Source organism: Thalassophryne amazonica, chromosome 9 (genome assembly GCF_902500255.1).
Source record: "Thalassophryne amazonica chromosome 9, fThaAma1.1, whole genome shotgun sequence".
Taxonomy (NCBI): Eukaryota; Metazoa; Chordata; class Actinopteri; order Batrachoidiformes; family Batrachoididae; genus Thalassophryne; species Thalassophryne amazonica.
The window spans coordinates 23,404,312-23,428,882 of record NC_047111.1 but is presented as its reverse complement, the minus strand read 5'-3'; the positions used below and the strand labels follow the sequence as shown (position 1 = coordinate 23,428,882).

At 43.0% G+C, this 24,571-nt stretch overlaps 1 protein-coding gene across 5 annotated transcripts in view; it reads left to right on the top strand.

Moving 5' to 3' along the window:
* Positions 1-24,571, top strand: part of specc1 (sperm antigen with calponin homology and coiled-coil domains 1) — a 152,688-nt gene that overhangs the window by 55,952 nt on the left and 72,165 nt on the right. For 2 of the 5 annotated variants that reach the window (XM_034177781.1, XM_034177779.1), the window contains exon 1: positions 12,749-13,030. The exons of the other annotated variants lie outside the window; for them this stretch is intronic. In XM_034177781.1, coding sequence (XP_034033672.1) covers positions 12,991-13,030 — 40 coding nt within the window. In that variant the 5' untranslated portion in view covers positions 12,749-12,990. Of the gene's footprint in view, positions 1-12,748; positions 13,031-24,571 lie in introns of those variants that run through there. 5 annotated transcript variants of the gene reach the window in all.

Genomic DNA, 24,571 nt, shown 5'->3' with positions numbered 1-24,571 from the left:
ATGCTTTACTTTAACAGTTTTACAGCCAATTCTGAATAACTAGACCCAGCACCTGTTTCAAAAGACTTACACCCATATACCGCGTCCAGGATTTACTTTAGCTTACATTGCCGTTTTGTATATAAAACTACATAATCTTAGACACGCTTTGTTTTCATGGCATCATGTGCCATCTTTCTTAGCACACTGCAGCGTGCTTGAGTAGCTCCCGAAATGACCGTTTCTGTGATTGAATTCAGCACTCATGCAAGGTGGCTTTGCTGCCTTGAGGTGCTGGGACTCAATGCTTGGCCTTAGGACTCACATATTCTATACCTAGTGTTTCCCAGGACTCAGCAGCCAAAACCTCTAGTACAAGCCCTGCCTTAAAACATGGCAAAAAATTTACTGTGAAATATCTGGATAAATAAATAGTGGTAATAATAATTTTGTTTGTGTGAAAAAGTGAACTTGGGGGGCACAGCCTACATGCACAGACATCCTCTCAGACTATTGCCTAAAAAGGGCTGACATTTTGACTCTGCCCTTTCTTATTCTCTCACCACGCTGTCATAAGAGATTAAAAATGTTATTTTTGTTAATGGAGTCTTGTCAGTAGTCACTTTACCAACTCCACTGCCCTGTCAGACAACAGGCTAAAACCAAGCTTCATGTTGATGACTTATTTAAAACATCTGATCTATAATTCAGTAATGCATTCACTGCGTCCCTGTAGAGCGTGGAAGGACCAACAGCAGAAGGTGGTTATGACGGCGCTGATATATAAATAACAGGTCTGGTGAGGTGACTACAGGACGTGACATGACAGAGAGCCACTTCACTATCACGTGCTTTCCTTCACAGGTTCACGGTTACTGTTGTCACATTGATTAGTAGTATTTTGATGAGTAAAGAGCTGATTAATTCATTTTCAACTGCTTATCTGGGTCTGGGTCGCAGTAGCGGCAAAGCAAGCAGCTCATCTTACACTTCCCTATCCTCAGCCAAGTTCTGTAACACTTCTCAGGGGATTCCAAGGCAGTTGGGAAATATAATCTCACCAGCATGTCCTAGGTCTTCCCCAGGGTCTCCACCTGGTTGTACATGCCTGGAAGACCTCCCTAGGAAGACGACCAGGGGCCATCCTCACCAGGTGCCCGAACCACCTCAACTGGCTCCTGTTGATGTGAAGAAGTATCGGTTTTACTCCGAGTCCCTCCAGGATAGTCGAGCTTCTCACGCTGCCCAAGATTGTAAGCCCATATACCCGATGGAGGAATCTCATTTCTGCCGCTTGTATCTTTGATCTTATTCTTTCAGTCATTACCCAAAGCTCATGACTATAGGTGAGGACAGGAGCGTAAATCAGCTGTTAAAATGAGAGCCTCGCCTTCTGCTCAGCCTCTTCCTCACCATGACGGTCCGGTACAGCGTCCGTAAGATTTCAGACGCCGACTCCTCAATCTCTATCGATATCACGCGCCAACTTTTCCCCACTTGTGAACAAGACCCCAAGATACTTAAACTTGGAGCAGTAACTCTCCCCTGACCCAGAGGGCACAATCCACTGTTTTCCAACAGAGGACCATGGTCTCAGATTTGGAGGTGCCGATTCTCATTCCAGTCGCTTCACACTCTCCCTCAAACCTGCTCAGTGCACATCAGAGGTTACTGCCTGATGAAGCCAACAGAACCACATCATATCCAAAAAACAGAGCTCTGAGTTCACCAAACTGGACACCCTCCAGTCCCTGACTGTGCCTTGAAATCCTGTCTGTGAATATCACAAACAGGATTGGTGGCAACAGGTAGCCCTGGCAGAGTTCATCACCCACCGGAAACAGATCTGATGTAATGCCAAGAATGCAGACACAGCTCCTACTTTGTCTCATATAGAGACTGGATCACACAGTGCAGCGTATATGGAATCCTGTATTCCTGCAGCATTCCCCACAGGATACCCCAAGGGACACAGTCATACACCTTTTCCAAGTCCACAAAACACATATAGACTGGTTGCTCATACTCCCAAAACCCTTCCAATGTCCTTGCAAGGGTAAAGAGCTGGTCCACTGTTCCACGACCAGGATGGAACCCACATTGCTTCTTCTGAATCTGAGATGCAACTAACGATATAAGTCACCTCTCTAGTACCCTGGCATAGGCTTTCCCAGGAAGACTGAGAAGTGTGGTTCCTTTGTAATTGGAACACACTCTCAAGTCCCCCTTTTTAAAGATCGGAACCACCACCCTAGTTTGCCAAAACAGAGGTACTGTCCCTGACTTCCATGCAACCTTGTATAAGTGTGTCAGCCATGACACCCCAGCAATCTACAGAGACATCAGAAACTCAGGATGAATCTCACCCGGCGACTTGGCATGAGGAATTTTTTGACTACCTCGGTGACTTCCGCTAGAGTAATGGTACCAGATCACCTCAGTCTTCCATCCCTGCCTCCTTGATGTCGGTGGGGTTGAGGAGATCCTCAAAGGCTTTTTTCCACCACTTGATGATATCCTCAGTCCAGTTTAGCAGATCTCCTCCCCTGCTAAATACAGCCTGGGCACTCGAAAGTCATTTTCTATGGCTTCTCCAAACTCCTCCCATGCCTGAGTTTTTGCTTTAGCTACCACTGACGCTGCAGTCTTTCTGGCCTGCTGGTACCCATCCTTTGATTCCAGAGACCTCTGTGCTAACCAAACACAAAAGGCCTCCTTCTTCTGCCCGACGGCTTCCCTTAATACTGAAGTCCACCAGTAGGTTTTTGGGTTGCTGCCACGACAAGTTCCGACAGCCTTCTTGCCAAAGCTCAAAGCAGCTGCTTCAGTAATGGAGGCCTTGAACATGGGCCACTCTGCTTCCGTGTCTCCAACCTCCCTCAGGATCTAGGAGAAGTTTCTTTGGAGGTGTGATTTAAAGGCCATCCAGACAGGCTTTTCCACCAAATGTTCCCAGAAAACCCTTACCACATGTTTAGGTCGGCTAAGTGGCTTACCCCGCCATCTGAGCCTACTCATTGCCAAGTGGTGTTCAGTTGAGCTCAGTTCAGCTCTTCACCCAAGTGTCCAAGACACATGTTCGCAGATCTGATGACACAATTACAGTATCAATCATCGACCTTTGACCAATGCCATAAGCTGATGCAGTACTTATTTATATTACTATATTTAGTAAACATTCTGAAATCACATTTTTCAAGTGGTAGCTAATATACAAATAATGAATGTTTATGAGTTCAATGGTGCGAATATTTCATGAGGTGAACTCGGCTTCGCCTCGTTGAATTGTACGTTCCCGCTTTCATCAAATTAAATATTCATTCCATTGAAAGAATGGAAAAACATTCATTATTTGTTGTATATAATGGTGAAAATAGATCTTTGTCATTTGATATTTTATTAATTTATAAACAGACAAGGGACTTACATTTTGGTGCATCACTGCTGCTTTGATATCAACAGGCCAACACAAACTTGAGATAGGAGTCCAAAATTGTTCTCAGTAGTAGCTGTCTGCTTTCCTCACTCCAGTGACAAATTGTGTCAGAAATTTGTCCAGCTTTTCATCCTAGCTTCATCCTAAGTCTGCGTTCACACCGGGCGAGATCAGAAATTTGCGTGGGTCGCCAGGCGATGGACGCGCCTCCTTCGCCCGGTGTGTCGCTCTGCTTGGGTGGACTTTCGCTGCGAAAATTTGCCTCGGTGCGTCATCAAATAGGAGGAGCTTCCATTCCGCTCGCCGGCTCCGGTTGTCAGTCAAGCTAACATGACGGACCTTGATCACACGGAGCGAGTTGCTGAGGAAAGCTCCCAATACAGAGAGTATCATTATTTGCTGCAGGAGCTGTGTCTGGGTGACGGCCGCTTTCAGCGGTCCTTCCGCCTCTGCGGGACCCAGTTTGAGGACCAACTGTCCCGTTCACGCGCGCACATGTAAACAATTTAAAAAAAAAGAAAGAAAAGAAACTCCGCTGCTTGCTGCAGCTGGCTCTTCCCCCAAAAAACTCTGTCATAATTGTGTTTAGAAACCAGTCACCATTTGTTTTATTATACATCTGTGTAGTTAATTAATAAAATATTCTCTACAGACGATTCGCGCGCGCAAGTAAAATAAAAATAAAAAGAAACTCCGCTCCCCGCTGCTGTGGTGCTGCTGCTCGCTCCAAAAACTCTGTCATGATTGTGAAATAAAGGACAAAAGAGACATAAGTCGTGCTCACAGACTGCTACCAGATAGAGGACATGTTCACATCTTCAGTCAAACTCCAGACATCTCCACGTCACTACATATTCAGTCCCTGATTGGTCATCGCGACGAGACGAAAAAGTTCAGATTTTTGAACTTGGGGACGAGGGCAGCGCGACGTGAGGCGACGCAATATTGCGCCACAAACGCGCAAATCGCTTCACTCGCCTCCATCGCGTCGCGCTGCGCGGTTTGGCGCCAAAACGCGTCCTTACATAGGGATTACATGGCAACCTGTGGCTGCAGTCGCTCGCGTCGCGCCCGGTGTGAACGCAGCTTAACAGCTCTTCATGCCTCTAGACGGCTTAGGGTGTGGTGGATTTGTTTTTGTTGTTGTTGTTTTTTTTATTATTATTATTTTAATTTTTTTTTTTTTTAGAAGAATTAGCAGCATCAATTAGATCCTTCAAATCGTTGTCCATCAGCAAAACAAACTCCACCATGTTTAGCTAATTAATTAATTAATTAATTAATTAATTAGTTAGCTAAACGCCACCTCTGCAATAGCACATTTCATATAGCACCAAAATTGCATGCTAAAAAATAACTATTGCATGGTCAATGAAACACAATGGCAAATGGTACGAATAATCCATGTCATGTGACATACAACCCACCAATCAAATGACAAGGATCCACTCAGCTGTTATATAATAGTCTATATGTGAGGTACTTCAGGTATATTATGGAGCCAGAGTGTGCCACGTTTACAAAACACAGCTCAGAAACCAGACAAACATTGGACCAAAAGTGACCGTAATAGGCAGCCTTGCTGTCATGTACTCAGGCCTTCACACCTAACGTGGTGCCAGTGGGGGCGCTGTCTTTTTGTGTTTGGGTGGTGGAAGGTCCGGACCTCAAGCTCCTCATACCTGTCAGATGAATTAATCAGACACTCCTGAGTCACATGGGATTGTCTCAGCTTGCATAAGCATTCAGCTGGGAAAGACGCACACTGACACAGGCAGCTGAGGGATGTTCACGTGTACACATGGAGGTTGTTGCACTCAAATATGTGTGCCAAACCTTAAACTTTTTTCCCCCTGTGTGCTTATAGATATTTGTGAATTTGTATCTAGTCAATAAAATGATTACATCAGTTAGTTTTGCATCACTACATTTCAGCCTCTGTATCTTCAGAATTTCATTGCAGAAATGCAGTGACAATAAGCATTTGTTCTATTCTGTTCTATTCCGTATGCATCTGGACTTTGATATCAGATTTGAACTTGATTTTTTGAGGAACTTGTTTCCCAGCTTGTTTCTGGCTATAGCAACTTTCTGATATCCTACAAGGATAGAGGGCTGGGAGAAATGGTCTTGCCAGATTATTCTCCACAAATGTGGACACCCTGTGGTGTGGAGAACATTCTTAACTGGATTAGATTCATGTTTGTTTACTGAGGTGCATGTACAGCTCTGAGACGAGAAAAAAAAGTATGAAAAGATTGTTCAGCATTTACAAGATATTTGAAATGCATCGTCAAAGAGCTTTCCAGCTTGAAATACTTTAATACAAAAACACATCTAAATTGCTAAAAAAAAAAAAAAATCAATCCAAACTGTGGTCCACGGAATAGTTCTGGACTGTAATGTCTCACTAGGAACAATGGCTTTGTAGTCGTCAGGTACGCTGTGTTAGCTTGAACAGTGTGTCCTCTTTTGTTAGCATTAGCACACCCACTCACCTCTCATACAACCTGACTTGACTTATAATGAAGAGAGTTATGTGTCACAGGAAGTCTTAATTAATTATAATGAAATCACTGTACCAGCAAGGCTGTAACTGAAGAAAAGTATATTTATGGCTGATTAATAAAAGTAACACAAACACTATAATTTAGTAATTTAGAGGTCCATCTCCAAACTGTGAAGTCATGTGGACATGCCCACACCACAGTCATCATCATTATTATTATTATTATTGTTATAAAAGCTCACAGCTTGTTTATGTTGATGTTATGATTTTGTCAATAATTTACTGAAAATGCTTGCATACAAAAAAAGAAAACCCCTAAGTGACACATTTTTCTGATTTGAGGGCATCCGGAGTAAAGCTAGTGCCAAATCCTAATATGGATCTTTACTGGATCTGCTGTGACAACCCTGAGCAACTGAGGTACCTAAAAAAAAAAAAAAAAAAACCCTCCTGGCTTGTGTTCTTCCTGCAGCTGTTGCTTTGCTGTCATAAATTTTTAATATGTCCATACATTGTAAATGAGGAACAGCAGGAAAAACAAGTTATTCTTCACACCTAAAATCCCTAAACGACCCTGACGTCCTGATTTCACATTCATGCTTTATGCAATATGTGCACACATGTAAAGATATGTGCACAAACACTTGTGTAATCTATGTGCAGACTATAAATGAACCTATATTGATTTTATTGGATCTATTGCCTGCCTGGATGTGTCAGGACCTGAGGTGGCGAGGCACGGCGGGTGGATGGACACAAATGTTGTGTGGGCCGCTGAAGAGGAGGTACTGCTGGCCCACCACCACTAGAGGGCGCCCTGCCTGGAGTGCGGGCTCCAGGCACCGGAGGGCGCTGCCGCCTTACGGGAGCAGCCAGGATGACAGCTGTCATCCATCACTGGAGACAGCTGATCCCAATCAATAAGGAGGTATATCAGCAGGACAGCATCTCCACCTCATTTGCCGAGATATCGCCTAACCAAAGAGGTAACAATCTCTGCCATACATATAACTAACCATTGTTGTATTTCTTGTGGAGCATTTGTAGGACAGCTGACTACTGAACAACTTTTGATAAGTACTCACCTTCCTACACTCCTGTATCGTTGTTAACGAGAGGTGGAGGTGGACTCTCCACCCTCCGTTTTGCTGGGTGCAGCCGCATCCACACCTGACTGTTTTTGTTCCTTGCCAGCAGTACCGGATCCGACGAGCGGAGGCAGTGGCCACCTGGGGATTCGGGACTTGGCGGCTCCAGTATTCCCGGGGTTCGGTGGCAGAGGAAATCGGGTTGGTTCCGGTTCGACTTGGACAGACGTCTCCTATCGTCGAGCCTGCCCACACGACACCGTGGTTATTGGACTCAGTTTCAATATTGTAATCGGCTGTGTTGTTGTGCCTGTTTTCACAACAGTAAAAACAGTGTTATTTGATTCCTCCATTGTCCGTTCATTTGCGCCCCCTGTTGTGAGTCCGTGTTCCTACACTTTCACAACAACAAATGCATGACTCAGATGTGGGTCAAGAAAAAAGGCTTTATCCAAAAACAGGCTCAGGTCGAGACACGGGGAGTCAATCAGTACAGGTGGAGGTACAGATGGTCATGAGGTGGGGACGTGGTGAAACGAGGATCAGACACGGAGATACGAGGATCAGTGGCGTAGGCTGAGACGTAGTCAAAAACGGGCAAGAGTCGAGCACAGAAAAATGCAGAGCAAAAACAAGACGAGGAAGGCTTAGAATGAGGGCATACAACAAGGCGTGGAGAACAACGAACGAGCAAGGAACAGTGGAAAAACACGGGGCATAAATACTGAGGGAAATCAGGCCGTAATGTGGAACAGGTGCAGAAAAGAAGGCGTGGCCAGAAGAGAAAAAGGTGAGACAGGAGACGAGCGTGGAGTGACAAGTGGGTGTGGCTGACGCAGCCTGCAGAAACAGAAACATGACAGTGAGTCTCAACAGTGAAGACAAATCCCAGACTCTTAAGAAATAAAGATACAGAAAATCCAAACATTAAAGGAACAGACACAAATGAAAGAAACAGAAACATAAAAGGCTGAATTAGAACTAGAACGGAACTCGACAGGTGGCTGAAGTGTAACAGATAAAACTACTAAGTGACTAAAGTGATAACAACAAGCGAAGACTAAACTAGAACAGAACTCACATGTGGCGATAGTGGTAGAGGATACGACTACTGATGCAAAAAAGGAAAATCACGGCTGGAGAGAAACTACCACAAAATAGAACACCTGTTAAACGGAATATAAACAGAGACAAGACTAAAGTATGATAAACCAAACATGCATAATAAACAGAAAACAAAACCAGAGACTATGAAATAACAAATAGAAAATCACAACTGAGGATCAAAGAAGTGGCAAAGACAAGGACAGGGGAAAAACATGACACAGAGCCAGATTAGGGCCAAAACATGACAGGATGATTATCCAGGACCCAGTGCAGTTCTGTGGTGGGGTGAATGTGGTGGCACCGGTGCATGCACCCAGACTTTGATTCTGTAGCTGGTAGAAATAACCTTTTTTGTTGTTTTTTTTGTCCCCACAAAGAAAATGAGTCCTCATAAGTGATGGTGGAGACAGTTTGCCTTCACACATGTAGTTTCCACAGGATAAGTTTTTATGTTATTGAAGGTGTGTGTGTGTGTGCGTGCGCGTGTATAAAGGCTTATGTTCTGTGCCTCCACCTCTGCTGTAACTGCTATAGATGATAAATTTTGAAATGGTTTCAAAAGGAGGATAAAGGAGACAGTGACTCTGAGCCAGTGAGAACAAGATGGGTTGCTGTTAGTCCAAACTGCAGTCTCTGGTGTTGGAAAATGAAGCAGCATGGGAGTGGTAAAAACCTGCTGTTCCTCAAATGGCCACTTGAGGCTTCCTCCAAAAGCAAGTCAGTTCCAATCATCGATTTCTATTTACTCACTAGATGGAGGATCTGCTCATTCACTGGCTGTTGCCAGTGCGCCGCCATCTTGGTTAGTGTCTGACAACAGTAGAAATCAATGTGGGCATGATCAATGTTTTCAAGAGAGTTTCACCATAAATCTGCATTTTCTGTGCTATTACATTTATTCAAACTCAGTCCCATATTTGTATGGCCACTATTTGTCAAAACAAATACAGAATGCAAATCCTATTTATACGAGGTCTATTAGAAAAGTATCCAACCTTATTATTTTTTTCAAAAACTATATGGATTTGAATCACGTGTGATTGCGTCAGACAAGCTTGAACTTGAATTAATTTCTTTGTCCCAGTCGAGATAGTAAATGATACCATCAGTTTGTCAAACACATTGTCTGCCACGACACCAGATATTAGTGTGACCCTTAATTCATTTCATTATGAAGTTAAGTTAAAGATGGAAAATAAGCAGAGGTGACAGCAACAGCTTTGCACACTCGCAAGGCAGCCAGCGCTAGCGGACCGCTTGCTGTGGACTTGGCTGTGTTAGTCCTGTTCAAACATTTTATTACAATTATCTGGCATAAAATAGCTTAATGCATAGTTAATTCTACTAATTGGCCACCCTAAGAATTTATGGCAAGTGAAAATGAGTCGTTGTGTAACCTCTTCTTCATATGATTTCCCTATGAGCACTTCTTAGGAGGCCTGTGCATATTTTACACTAGAAAGCACCCACATAATTCCATCTGCTTTTGTACTATTTTACGTAAAAAAAAAAATTAAAAAAAAAATCATGAGATGGTGCATGTTAAGACGTACAGTTCAATATACATACTCCTTTGATTTTGTCAATCTTTCAATCAATCTTTTTATTTGGGGCACACAACATATATGTAATCACAAAACATATATCCAAACACATTACGTTTCATTAATCCCGGGAAAAACCTTGTAGACAAAAATGTCTGTACCCTCCCTGATGTGTTAATTTACAATAAAAACAATATTATATTATATTACAGGAAGTGCAGTTGCCCTCATTCACCCATGCAGACACACACACACGGCACCCACACACAAAAACACACACACAGTGGTTGCATAGCAAGTCATGGCAAAAATAAGGTTATAAACTAATCACATTTTGGATCTTCATTTTATGGTTATCAATTAAAGGAATTTAAAAAATGTTTCTTGACACGTCCAGCAAATGATGGCAAAGAAGGTGCTTTTTTTAATATAATCACTGGAGAGTGTTGACCACAGACTTGGGCCTCTATGTAAGAAGCCGCGATCAAGCAACCTGCCCCGAACATGATCGAAATGAACATCAACTTGCTGTCGTGTAATGTACGAATGTACCTCATCATTTCAGAGAAATATCGATGACAGTGGACTGGGCAAAAGAGAATTGAAAGCTGCAAAGACAAACTTGGCCAGAGACATTTGGCAAACATCTCCTATTCTAAGAACACCTAGTCCTTGAAGAAGAGGTGCCGTTGGATCATTGTAGTTTGCTCCAGTCATAATTCTCACTGTCTTTTACTGAAGTACAACCAGGGGTTTCAGGTATTTTTTATGCACCATTCCCCAAAGCACACTACCAAATAGCACATGTGAATGAATTAGACTGTAATATAACATTTTCCAGTTTAAAATGGAAAGAGAATTCTTGCTCATGTCAGAAAAATATGTTGGCATGACAATGTCCAGCTTTCATACTGAGACCATTGCAGAAATCCACTGATAGAATCATGTATTGAGTGACAGGGTTTCACAAGCTAGTTGTAAGTGCGCAGCCACTTCAATTCAGTCGCTCCAAGCTTTATTGCTAAATTTGGTGCCCAAACCTGTCAAATCCTATAGATATAAACAAAACAAACAAGAAATAACAACAATAATTTATAGCAAACATTAATATATTAGTCTACCTTGAAGAAAATAGTCTTAATGTATCAAGAACTGGTAACATCATGCTACTGCTATTTCATTTGTATGTTAGCACTAATTTTCAATAGCTCAATAGTGTTTGCTGCACTGCCACAGTTACTGAGGCTATAAGCTGGTCATACATTTTAATGCCTGCACCCAAGCCACCACCCAGTCCAAAGTTCAAAAAATGTTTGTAATTCAGTCCCACCCAGGTTTCCTATCTTGCTTTAATTAGTTATAGATGTGGTTTGAGCATAGCATTAATTAAACCAATCAGACTGTCATCAGTCTGTGCGTTTAAGAGCAGTGTGCTCTCAAAACTGGTGCATTGCTATTTAGAGGGTGGACTCGAGTGAGAGGTTTGTTCACAAAGTATCCAAGTATGTGAGCAGATCATTTACTGAAGTAGCCACCAAAGCTGCCCGAGGTGAAGCAGTATAGCACCTCGTTCCTGCAACACTACTTCCACCTCCATCCCCACTTCCACCTCCATCCCTGTCCACTCAATTGCCTTCATACTAGCAGGCAACACACACCTGGGGACAGAGATTTTAATAAAGGTCACAGTGTACATTTCATACCACCAACATAGTTGTTATTTATGGATTTGAAACTCATTTTCATTTACACTGCTGTTCAGTGTGGCTATCTCCAGAAGTGGTTTGGCCAATCCGTCCTTACTGCACTTTCGGTGGATCTATGTCTGATTGCAGTCCAAACTCCAAAAATTTATTTTAATTTTGGGAGTAAATGCAGATCAAATGTATGTATGGAAGTAAATCTGTGCCTTCAAAGACTGAATTTTAATTTTTAAGGCTGAATTTTTAGCAACAAAATATTCAGCCTCAAAAACTTAAACCAAAAAAATCAACCTAAAAAAAATTTCAACCTCAAATAATAGAAAAGCAGGGAGAAGGAATCAGTCTCTGCCTCAGTCATCCAACCTTCAGCAATGCATCATGTCTTCTTCTTTCAATTTGGTCTCAGTGTCACATGACCAATGGAGCAAAACGTGATGGCTGAACATTGGATGATTGAAACAGGAATCAATTGCGTCCTCCCTGCTTTTGTATTATTTTTTTGTTGTTGTTGTTGTAGGGGGGGTTGAATTTTTTTTTTAGGTTGAATTTTGTTTATTATTTATTTGGTTGAATTTTTTAGTTTTTTTTTTTTTTAAGTTGAATTTCTAAGGCTGAATATTTTGGTGCTAACCAAATTCAACCTTAGAAATTCAACTTAAAACTCTGATTTTGATACTAAAAAAAATTCAACCTTAAAAATTCAAACTCTGATGCCACAGATTTACTTCCATACAAATGACAGTTGTTTAGAGACCTTTTTTTGTAAGTGAAACTGTCAGTGCTGACAACTGTGACTCCCACATATTACTGAATACTCAAAAACATAAAATGTATCCAGCTGCCCACTGAAGTCAGTGCAGTTTCTGGATGTTGCATCAGCTGTGGTATTGTGAAGGATTTGGAATGTGAGCATTACGCATCCCCCATCAGGGTATGTGACAGGTCCCATGCTTGAAAAGAAAAGACAAGCTGCACTGTCACGCTCTGACAAAAACACAAGCAGTGCCTTTCCTATCCTCCTGCTCCTCTTTTTCTTTTTTCTGCCCTTTTCACAATCACCCCATTGCTCTTTCTTGCCCTCTGTTTCTCATGCTCATCTCAGCTGGTTTTCGTGAGTGTGAACTGTCTGGCAGTAGTGGGAGGGAGGAGTGTTTAATGTGTGTGTGTGTGTGTGTGTGTGTGTGTGTGTGTGTGTGTGTGTGTTGTGTGTGGTGTGTGAGTGTGTGTGTGTGTGTGTGTGTCTGCGGGAAGCCACGCCTCCTCTGGCTGATTCCACAGCAGAGGTAATGAAGTGCACAAGGCGCGACCAGCCTGCCTGCCTGGCCGTGTGACATACTGTCACCGTGCAGCAGGACATGCACAATTGCACATTCTTACACACTGGCAGGATGTACAGCCCGCTGCTTGGCACTTAAACGGTTTTAATAAACAGCTGGAAAAGGACAAGAAGACCAGAAGGAGGAGCGATTAAGAATTATATGGCTTCCTCTCACTGTCACTGACCAGCGCTGGTTGTGGGTGTTGGACAGAGACAATACCCCTGACAGGCAAACTCACCCACAGCCACAGATTCTTGGATTAATCCTTCCTGGTTTGAGGTGCGGGAATCACGGAGTGAACCAACATGGGGAACCAGACAGGGAGACAAGAGGAGACGGAGTCAGGTCGGCTTCTGTTGTGCTGCATGATGGTTTTCCTGAGCATCGCTCTGCTCTTCCTCTATTTCTGTCATCTTCTGACGTGACACACATACATGCATTTACTAAACAGAAGACAGCAGATCAAACCTAATGTCATGTCCACTGACTCCTCCAATATAATATGAAACAAATCCTGACTGATGGGTGCTGACTAAAATGTGGACCAGCTGATTGATGAGTTTTGACTGATATGCCCTGGAGTTGTAGAAGCTGTTTAAGCGGTTTAGAAGTTGGATGACTCCCCAGTACTTTTGTGAGCATGTCCACATTTTACGTGTGGTGTATGTGGTCATCTGTCTGCAATTCAGTGAGTTTGGTACATGTCCTCATGTACATTTGTGCTTGTGGGGGTGAGAGGTTTGCTTAGATGGAGATGCATATTGACATACGCTTGAACGTAATTGTGATGGAACCCACCAACGGAGCTGGAGTCTTAAATTTCATGCTCAGATTCTTCCACTGCTCTGAGCTCACAACACTTCGTCAGATTTCCATTTCAAAGTCTCCCTGAATCGCTCTCGGCCGGAACATTGCGCTAATCAAAGGACTACTGTGTGCATCCTCAGTTGTTTTTTTTTTTTTTACAAAATAAACATTTGCATCTTAATTTATGTACAGAATCTTTTAAATTTTGGCTAAACATGACGTATATTATGCTTTTATTTATTTATCATTGCATGTTTATATCCCAACAAAGGTAGACAGAATTAAACACACCAGAGGCAAAATTCCTCTCACACAAATCCAAGTCTTTCCCCCCCAACAAAAATGAATAAATATATCTAAGATTAGTTTATGGGGACATATTTTGGGGAATCTCAGCCAAAATGTTAGGGAAGCCAGCTTGTAATCGGAAAGTCACATGTTCAATTCCACTGAAAACAAAAACAAGAAATCACGAAGGTTCCCATAAGCAATGTCCTTAATCCCGGAGTTGGCACCCACACTTTGGTGCGTGAATGGTTGAATACAAAGCAACATTATAACTGAGCAGATGGAAACATTTTGCAGAAATGCAGTCCATTGACCATATAGGTGCATTCTAATGAGTGAGAGTAGAAATTGGAGGCTTCAGTCTACATGGTTTAGGTTTAGGATTCATTAGTCTCCGTTCTGTCAGTCCACCCAGCTGTAAATGGGTACTGGCCCTGACTGGAGAAGTACTCTGCCTGTGACTAGTGTCCAATCCATTCAGTTGCTTGTATAGGATGTAGCTCTTTAGCAGCTGAGTCCGACTCTGCTAGAGCTGCCAAGATTTTTTTCTAAAAAACTGGAGCCATAAATGACTTGTGTCATCTACGCAGTAATGACAGTTGTTATTGGAATTGAAGTGTCATGGAAATCAAAAGCATAAATCCATAAGGATAATAAAAAACAACAAGTATGTTAGTTAAAATATTGATGTTGTTGCATTTTTAGCATTGACATGGTTGATTACATTGATGTAGAATCATGACAGCCCGAGTGTTAAGGTGCATCAAGTCACAGCAGTGGTGTTTGGACGTACTGGGAGAGTAATTCCACGTAGACTTTGGTATGAGGACAACTGGATGTTGTTAGTACTGAGTCTTAGAAGATCCTTGTGTACTCCTGGAAGGACTTTGTTTCAAATGAAGGTTTACTAAAGGAGTTAAAGACTGGGTCAGGGACATGCATTGTGACAGAATTTCAGCTGTTGAATGCACCCATTACCACGGGTCCTGGTATTTGGTCCTGCTTAAGGGTACACATGTAAAGCTGGCTCTGGTAGATAGTAACTTTAGAGAGATAAGAATGGGCCACGTTAGCTTGGTATGTTGCCATTTTTGACACAAAGCAGTTGAGGTGGTGAAATTGGCAATGCACAGGAACAGTAGGTGATCCCAAACATGAACTGACCTGGTGTGTGTTTGTATTAAGATGGAGCATCGTAACTTGAACTGGAATGCACCATTAGCTTTCTGTTGTATGGTTGAAAATGCTGCTGTGCAAAAATATAAGGCATAATGAAAAACATTTCTTACAGCATTGATGCTGCAAAAATAATGACAAGCTGCAGAAGATAATAATAATAATAATGATTAATTTTTTTATAGGTACCTTTCAAGAAACTCAAGGACACCATTACAACACAGCAATAATCAAATTTAAAAACATAACAATATACAAAGTAGAAGTAAAAACTTTAAAGGGCATTTAACAGTTAAAAAGAAATTATATACTGGTAACTATTTGAAACAATTTAAAATTTAGAGCAGAAGTTATGCAGCGTAATAAATGGAAATTGTGAATAGGCTTTCTTGAACAAGTGGGTTTTGAGATGTGATTTTAAAATGGCCAGAGGCTCAATGTTCTGGATGTCAGGTGGAAGGGAGTTCCAAAGGTGGGGGAGTAGAGCGGCTGATAGCTCTGGATCCCATAGTGGTCATGCGGGCAGGAGGAATGGTGAGGCTGAGGGAGGAAGATGATCTGGTTGGGTGTGTTTATGTGGACAAGTTCAATGAGGTACGGAGGGGCAAGGTTAGAAGGATGATCTAACCTCTACAGTAGATCATCTGAAACTTTCTAGAGATCATCTGATCTCTAGAAAGATTATTTCTGACAAAATGTGCAATTTTTTTAAACTACCCCAAGCGTTTACAAGAACATGTTAATATGAATTCATTATTGATTGATTTTCTCCTGTATACTGTCTCTGGGGGATCATGTACTAGGTTGTAAACTTACAAAGTAATCAGATTTTACCTCATTGTGAAAATGTTTCCTTTTTACCCAAGGCCATCGAATATAGCCATCGGGTATTGTGAAGGCTCTGTGTCCATCCATCCTTCACTTGTCGGTCTGTGCTCAGCATAACTCCAGTCCTGTTACTGCCAGAGTCTTCAAATTCACAGGGAACATTCTTGGGACACAGACCTTGGACAAATTCAAAGATGGCTAACCTTGACCTATTCTAAGGGGTCAAAGGGTCACATTCTTTCTACACATTCATTGATTAGGCTACATGCGCATACAGCCGAGGGTATGTTAACATGGCGTTATTTTTTTTTCTAAAGAGCCTCTCTCATAATTTGATCCCCACATGGCTTAATTTTTTTCTTCTGCATGATGCCTCTTGGTAGCTCAGTGGTTAGCCGTGTTGCCTCACAGATAGAAGGACCCTGGTTCTCTTTTGACCTGGTGCTTTCTGTGTGAAGTTTGCATATTCTTCCCGTTCTTGCAGGGGTTGCCTCCGGGTGCTCTGGCTTCCTCCCATTTCCAAGGACATCCAGGTTAGGTGAATTAGTGACTTTTAATTTCCAGTCGATGTGAGTGAGAGTGTCAGTGTGTTTTTGTTTATCTATATGTGTCGGCCCTGCGATAGACTGGCAGCCTGTCGAGGGTGAACCCTGCCTCCCGACCAGTGACCGGACGGATGGCTGCAACCCCCCTGTGACTGTTAATGGAAAAAATGAATGATGCTCTTCATAAAGGCATCAACAAATATTTAAATCGATTTTGGTGTTGTTTTTAAGTCTGGGTGTTTCCTGTATTGTTGACTTTGGGGCCTTCTTGAAACAGTGATTATCTCTTCGCTCTGGACTCCACTACTGCAGTGACACATAGTAACATGGAAACTCCAGGCATCATACTTACAGTTAATCCTTCCAAATGATGAGGGAGGCAGCTGCAGTTTGTCAGGCGTTGGTCTTGGATGGTAAAATAACATCATGAGTGGTGAATGTGGGGAAGTAAACATGGGAACAAGAAGAACGTGTTCAGATTTGATTGATGGTGTTATCTCCGAAGGGGACGGTTAAGGAGTAAGCTGTCTGTTGCAGTGATAAGGAGGTCTTTATCAGAACCCAATTTCACAGACAGCTACGAGAGCAAGCCTTCCTGTCTCCTCAGTGGCTCACAGAGACAGGCCAAAGACCAGCCCCTGTGATCAGCATGTTAAAGGCAGTTGAATTGTCAGTCAAATATTATACAAGTAATGAATGTTTATGAGTTCAGTGGTAGGAATATTTAATTAGGTGAAAGCTGGAACTTACCATTCAACTTGGTTTCGCCTTGTTGAATGAAACATTCCATCTTTCACCTCATGAAATATTCGTACCGTTGAACTCATAAACATTCATTATTTGTATAATAAACAACAGAAAAGGGACTTACATTTTGGTGTGGATCACTGGTGCTTTGATATCAACAGTCCAACACAAACTTTAAATAGGAGTCCAAAATTGTTCTCAGTCAACTTGGAAAAACAGTTAGATAGTTCAACAATAATTCTGACAATGTAGTCCATGATACTTAAAAAAAAAAAAAAAAAGACATTGTGTACTTCCTCAAGTCCAGTGAAAAACCGTTCAGAAATTTTTCCAGTTCTTCCTAACAGCTCTTCATGCCTCCAGACGGCTTATAGTGTAGTGGATTTGTGTGTGTGTGTGTGTGTGTGTGTGTGTGTTGTGTGTGTGGTGTGTGTGTGTGTGTGTGTGTGTGTGTGTGTGTGTGTGTGAGAGAGAACAATTAGCACAGTCAATTAGCTTGTTCAAATCGTTGTCTGGCAGCAAAACAAACTGCCATGCTAAGCTAAACTCCGCCCCCCACTAGTGTGTATGTGGGTGGGGTCGCAGCATGCAATGTTACAAAATGTATGGAACAAAATTTGCTCGGTAAATGGAATGAATAATCCATGCCACGTGACATACAAATCACCAATCAAATGACAAGGATCCACTCAGCCATTATTTATAGTCTAATAACAGTCTGTTTTGAGAGCTGTAGGTCACCTAGTTGTGTCCAGGATGAAAGAAAAGCTAGAACATGTTTGTGTAGTCTGGGTCACAGGTTGAATAATGAGACATTGTACAAATTCTATGCTTGATTTGTAATTGTAATTTTTATTTTTTAGGAGGTTGCTGTTATGCAGGAAGACTTTGGCGAAACTCTATAAAGCAGCTTTTTTTGTGAAAGCAGGAGATGGAGCTGTAACATTGCAGTGTAACCAAGACCACTTCCAAGCAAACTCTTTCTCCACATGTACTTTCAGTGTATAGATAAGGTGTTAAAATGCAGCTGGGATTTGTCATTTAAGACACTTCACACACAAATACCCAACAGTTATCAGTAATGTCTGTTAGAGCTGTTGTCCAATTCCCTAATAAGAAACGGGTCCCATTCAGCTCAGACTCTGACACCATGCTGAGCAACAAATGCAAAACAGTGTTAATTATTGTGCCATGTCAAAAATACATATTTAGAGTAAAGCAACACTGTACCATCTTTAGAGTTATGACAGTGCGGGGACGCCACATGACAAATGGAGCTTATCCAGCTCCTGATGACCGGGTCACTGTGAGGAAGTTCTGTCACTCATACTTTCCATGGCTGTTAAGAGTTGGCACAGTAAACACACGGGCCATTCCACAGTGCTTTGTGTTTGCAGAGGAAAATGTCTGCTGTTTAAATGTCCTGTTTGTACAACTAGATACCATATAACCTGGACAGTGAGGTGTCTGAGTTGGTGTATTAGTGGCTTTGGGACTGAGTCCACTTGGGAAAAAAAAAAAAATCACTGCAGCATGACAGCTAAGCAGCACCCTAAAACACACTTGAATTGGATGTGACGTGGCGTAGGCCTGTGATTATGTGTTCACTGCTAACCAAAGCCAGTTTGTCCTAATGTGGGTTTTGTATTTGTCAGCAGCTGGCTGTGGTTCTACCTCAGTGTGAGAGCAGTAATCCAGTCCTTTCTATGTGCTCTACTTAAGTTTTGGTGAGCAGAGTTCATTTTGAACGTCATACCTTTTGACAGTCAACTCCCAGTGTTATTTGTTGGACCTTGAAGGGATTATTCAGTTATTTCACTCACTCATCTTCAACCTCTTATCCAGGATTGGGACACTGGGGTAACAGTTCCAGTTGAGGACCCCAAACGTCCCTTTCCCAGTCCACATTAACCACTTCTGACTGGGGGTGTTAAGGCGTTCCCAAACCAGTATAGAGATATAACCTCTCCACCTAGTCCAGCTGGACATGCTTCCAGCTGGACATGCCTACCATGCCTAGGATGCCTGAACCACCTCAGCTGGCTCCTTTCAATGCGAAGGAACAGCGGCTCTACTTTGAGCTCCTCACAAATGACTGGGCTTCTCACAGCCACTCTCCTGAGGAAACTTATTTGTACCTGCTTGTATCTGTGTTCTAGTTCTTTTGATCATGACCCAACCCTCATAACCATAGGTGAGAGTATAAATGAAGATTCACGGTAGATCGAGAGCATCACCATTCGGCTCAACTCCCCTTTCATCACAACAGTATGGTAGACGAATGCAATACGGTTCACGCTCTATTGTCCCCTCACTCATGAACACGATCCGAGGTACTTGAACTCCTTCACTTGGGGCAAGACCTCATTTCCTACTCTGAGTAGGAGGTCAATCAGTTTCCTTCTGAGAATCATGGCCTCAGATTTAGAGGTGCTGATCCTCATCCCAGTCACTCCACACTTGGCTGTGAACCGGCCCAGTGAGTGCTGGAGGTCATAGGTCGATGAAGCAGTGATGAGACCCTGAGCCCACCAAACTGAAGACTGTCCTCCCCTGACTACACCTCACTATCCTGTCCATGAATATCACAAACAGGATTGGTGACAAGGATCCCTGGCGGAGGCTGAACCCTACCGGAAACGAGTCAACTTATTGTCAATGTCCCAAACACAGTGCTCACTTTGTGAGTACAGACATTGGATGACCCAGACAAGGGACTTCCTCACTTCATACTTCTGCAGCATCTCCCGGGGTACCCGATCATACGCCTTCTCCAAGTCCACAAAGCACATGTAGACTGGATGGGCATACTCCCAGGCACCCTCCAAGATCCTTGTGAGAGTGAAGAGCTGGTCAGTTGTTCCACAGCCAGGATAGAGCCCGCATTGCTCCTCTTCAAACTGAGGTTCGACTGTTGGCTGAACCCTCCTTTCCAGCACTCTGGAGTAGTCTTTACCAGGGAGTAGTGTGATGCCTCTGTAGTTGGCACACACTCTCTGGTCCCCTTTTTTAAATATGGGGACTACCACCCCAGTTTGCCACTCCTTTGGCACTGTCCCAGACTTCAATGCAGTGTTGATGAGACGTCTCATCCAAGTTAGTCCCTCCACACCCAGAGCCTTCAGCATTTCTGGATGGATCTCATCAAGCCCCGGGGCTTCCTGGGCTTTGCCACTGCAGAGTTGTTTGACTACCTCAGTGACTTCCACCAGGGAAGTTGATGGATCCTCCATCAGCTTCCAGCTCTGCCTCTACTATGGGGGTGCTCCAGTTTGATGCAGGAGTTCCTCAAAGTGCTACCTCCAGTGCCTGATTACCTCCTCAGTTGAGGTCAACAGAGTCCCATCCTTACTGCTACAGCTTGGATGGTTCCCCATTTTCCTCTCCTGAGGTGCCACACCGTCCTCCAGAAGCACCTTGGTGCCGACTGAAAGTCCTTCTCCATGGTTTCTCCAAACCCCTCCCACACCCGCTGCTTTGCCTTCCCCACAACAGAGACTGCCGCCCTTCGGGCCTGTCGATACCTTGCAACTTCCTTTGGAGTCCTCCGAAATACCATATCCAGGAAAGACTCCTTCAGTTGGACTTCTTCCCTTACCACTGGTGTCCACCACGGTGTTCAAGGGTTATTGCCCCTTGAGGCACCTAAGACCATCAGGCCACAGCTCTCTCCTGCAGCTTCAGCAAAGGAAGCTTTGAACATTTCCAATTCATTTCAATGCCCCCAACCTCCACAGGGACACCAGCAAAGTGCCGTCGGAGGTGTGAGTTGAAGATCTCTCAGACAATGGGCTCCTCCAGACATTCCCAGTTCACCCACACTATCTGTTTGGCTCACTAACCAAGTCTGTGCAGAGCACCCCACCCCACCCCCACCCTCTGATCCAACTCACCGCCGGATGATGATCAGTTGACAGCTCTGCCCCTCTCTTCACCTGAATGTCCAGAATATGCAGCCACAGATCAGATGATACAATCACAGAATTGATTAGCAGCCTTCACCCTAGGGTGCTGTGGTGACATGTACACTTATGAGCATATGTTCAAGTATGGTGTTTGTTATGGACAGTCCATGAGTAGCAGAGAAGTCCAATCACAAACAACCGTTCGTGTTAGATTAGGGAGGCCGTTCCTCCCAATCACACATCTTCAGGTGTCTCTGTCATTGTCCATTGTGTGCGTTGAAGTCCCCCAACAGAACATTGGAGTTCCCCACCGGAGCACCGTGCAGGACATCAGCCAGGGACTCCAAAAAGGCTGAATCGTCCGAACTGCTGTTCGGTACATACGCACAAACAACAGTCAGGTGCTTTTTTAATGGAGTTATTTAGACATTGGAGTTATTGGAGATATGGAGTTAATGCTCTGAAGAAGCAGAGATTTGATCAAATGTTTTAAAGGATCGTGCACTTACCTCAACTCCAGATAAGCTCACATCCCCCCGAGCAATCAGTCCCTTAAGTTTTGATTGTCTTGTGTCTCATTTATTAATCAAGATGTTGGCTGAATTTTTAAATTGTATGTGCAAACTTAATACAATCTGTATCTGCTCCGTCACTATGATAGTCAGGAAAGTTTTGTCCATCATCTATTTCTGTAAAAGGAAAGTAACAGCTTCCAGTCTCAGTGTCTGACTGATGGGTGCCCGTTGACGTACTTCACACCCTGTGTGTAGAACAACAGGAAAGACACGTACGCACACACTGCTTCGAGTTCCACCTGGCTAATAAACTGCTCATCACGTTTCCTGGAACACTGAAGGAGATGGAGGAGCAGCACTGAGGGATGTGATGATGAAGAAGCCATTGTGTGGTAGCCTGCAGTCATTTATTCACCACAAGTCTTCAACTGTGAGCATCTTGTTCTGTCATTAAAGACGTGCACTGTGCTCGTAACGTCCTCTGTCACCTCTCAGCTGGTGAGCTGGCCGTAGTTAACTGGCTGGTGCTAGACAGTTTCCAACCACCTGTCTCCTACTGCCATTTGAAAGCTTATCTTCATTAGAAAACGTGGGGCCAGCACAGTACAGTACTGTGATCAAACAGTAACTGAATCCTTTTGGTTTACTGGAAGTCACCTTGCGTAATTTATTCACAAATTACTTGACACAGTCACTTCATATGGTCATTTGTTTCAGTCAAGCTTGTCACACACTGCAGCACGTCTCTGTTTAAGGGTAATTTTACTACTGCAAAAAGGAATAATCATACAATTTTGGTCCTTTTTTAATCATCCATTAACATTTTAGTTATTTTACAAATACATTACAGGGTTCCAGCATTTTATTGAGTCTTAAAGTAAATAAATATGAAATTGGTTACTGGATCCTTAAACTCTGGACATAATAAACTCTACATGGTGGATCCTTGATTTCTGGATATAAACAGAAATAAAATCTGTTAGTTTTTGTCAAAAGCATTTCCTTTCAGACATTATTATTGGCATGAATGTCTTTCCATATCTGAGCTGAGCTCTTACAGCTCACTGCGCTCCACATCAGGTTTATAAAGAATGCAGGACGTCTCATTTTGGGAGGAAAATACGTTTTAGTCAATTGTAGTTTATTGTCTCTATTGCAACGTTTGTAAGAGGTGTCATTTTATTTAAAGCGGCAATTCGTTTTGAAGTTATTAATTCCGAGCGGACTCTGTCTCAGCAAAGAGCTGCACAGCGTTTGGAGCTGTGGCAAAGGAACGGAGGACGATTCTCGTTTGTTGACTGCAACAAGACGAGTCCCAGTTAGTGACTAATACACACAAAAATGACTCATGATATTTTAATGGCTTTGAGAGGGGTTAAGAAGCGGACCTACCGCTTCTGAAGAGCAGCAAATCAAAGAGCCACAAGCCATTGAATCGAAGCATTGCTCCATTCACGCTTCAAACTGGAGTCGCGCTGCAGAAACGGTTGATTACACAGTACAAAATAAGCATGTAAGTCCCTTAGGCTGCTCCCTTGTTTGCACTTGGGGTCACCACAGCAAATCCAAGGTGGATCTGCATGTTGAATTGGCACAAGTTTTACGCCGGATGCCCTTCCTGATGCAACTCCACGTTACATAGAGAAATGTGGCAGGGGTGGGATTTGAACCCAGAACCTTCTGCACTGAAACCAAGCGCATTAACCACTTGGCCACCAATGGTCCAAAATTATATTGTAATGGGCCGTAACGCAAGTTTGCGCTAGCTAGAACCCTGCATTAGAGCAGGTAGCTGAGTGGATAAGGAGCTGGCTGCCAATAGGTAGACCTCAGTTCAAATAATGCTCATGCTATCTGGTTCATGGTCAAGATAAGACAGTCTGCATTGTCTCAGCTGTAAATGAGTACCTTCCTTCCCTCGGGAAGTACTCTGTGTTAGGCTTGTGTCCCATCCAGGGGGAGTCATAGATGGTAATCCACTTGATGCTACGGAATCCAGAGAATTCATAGGAACAGAACCAAGGGCCTATATAGGTCTTACTTCTAACTACAAATATACCAGACTGACTGATTTTATCTACTAAATGCGTTATATTGAAAATGGTCATCTGAAATTTAATGTCTTTATCGGTAAGACCTGACAAGAGGCCCAAGATGATGTGACCATCCCAGTATTTGTTAACTTGATATACCAGGAGGTAATGGATTTCAAGGCCTTCTTGTCAGGGTCTAGATCAGGGTGGGCAACTTGGGCCGAGACACTGCAGGTTTTTCTTGCAACCAATCACCTCAGCAAGTGAGTTGCTGATGAGCTTCTCCCCTGAACATAAACACCTGATCGTCAATGAAATCACCTGCTGAGGTGATTGGTAGCAAGGAAAATCTGCAGTGTTTCTGCCTTTCATGGCACATGAGTGCCCACCCCTGGTCTAGATCAATTTCCACATTGTTTTATCTTTTCCTGTAACATTGGTGGTTAAATAGTCCTAATATTTATTTTAACCACACTCCTGCTGGACAAAGCACCAGTTATAACCACTTTAATGGAAGAAATATAGAATTGTCCATTAATACTTAATAATTAATAGATGGATGGTTACTTTTGAGAGGTGGCAATGGATCAGTTGTCTACCTTGGTGGTGCCATCCAAGACCCAAAGTGGTTGGGTGTTGTGGTGGATGTGGAGATGGGTGCATCGGCGCATGCTCCCAGAGTTGACTTGTTTTCACACATGGTAGTACACCGTATGAAGATGTGCATGAAGAAAAATAATTCTGGTTTGACATCGTAAATGGGAGATAATTGGACCTTTGTGTTTAACTGATATCGTACTGATTTTTTTTTATGTGTAACACTTACTGAACCAGTTGGTGGATTTCAGTGAAATTTCACACAATGCTTGCACATCATACAATGATCTACAAGAAGGAAAATCATTCTGATCTGATGTCTTCAAGGGCATAAAATAGGGTTTTGTTATTATGTGATATTTGTCAAATACATGTATAAACAGATCTATTGGGCTCTTCGGTACAGAACCTGACCAGGTAATTCTGGTGTTTCTTCACAAAAGCT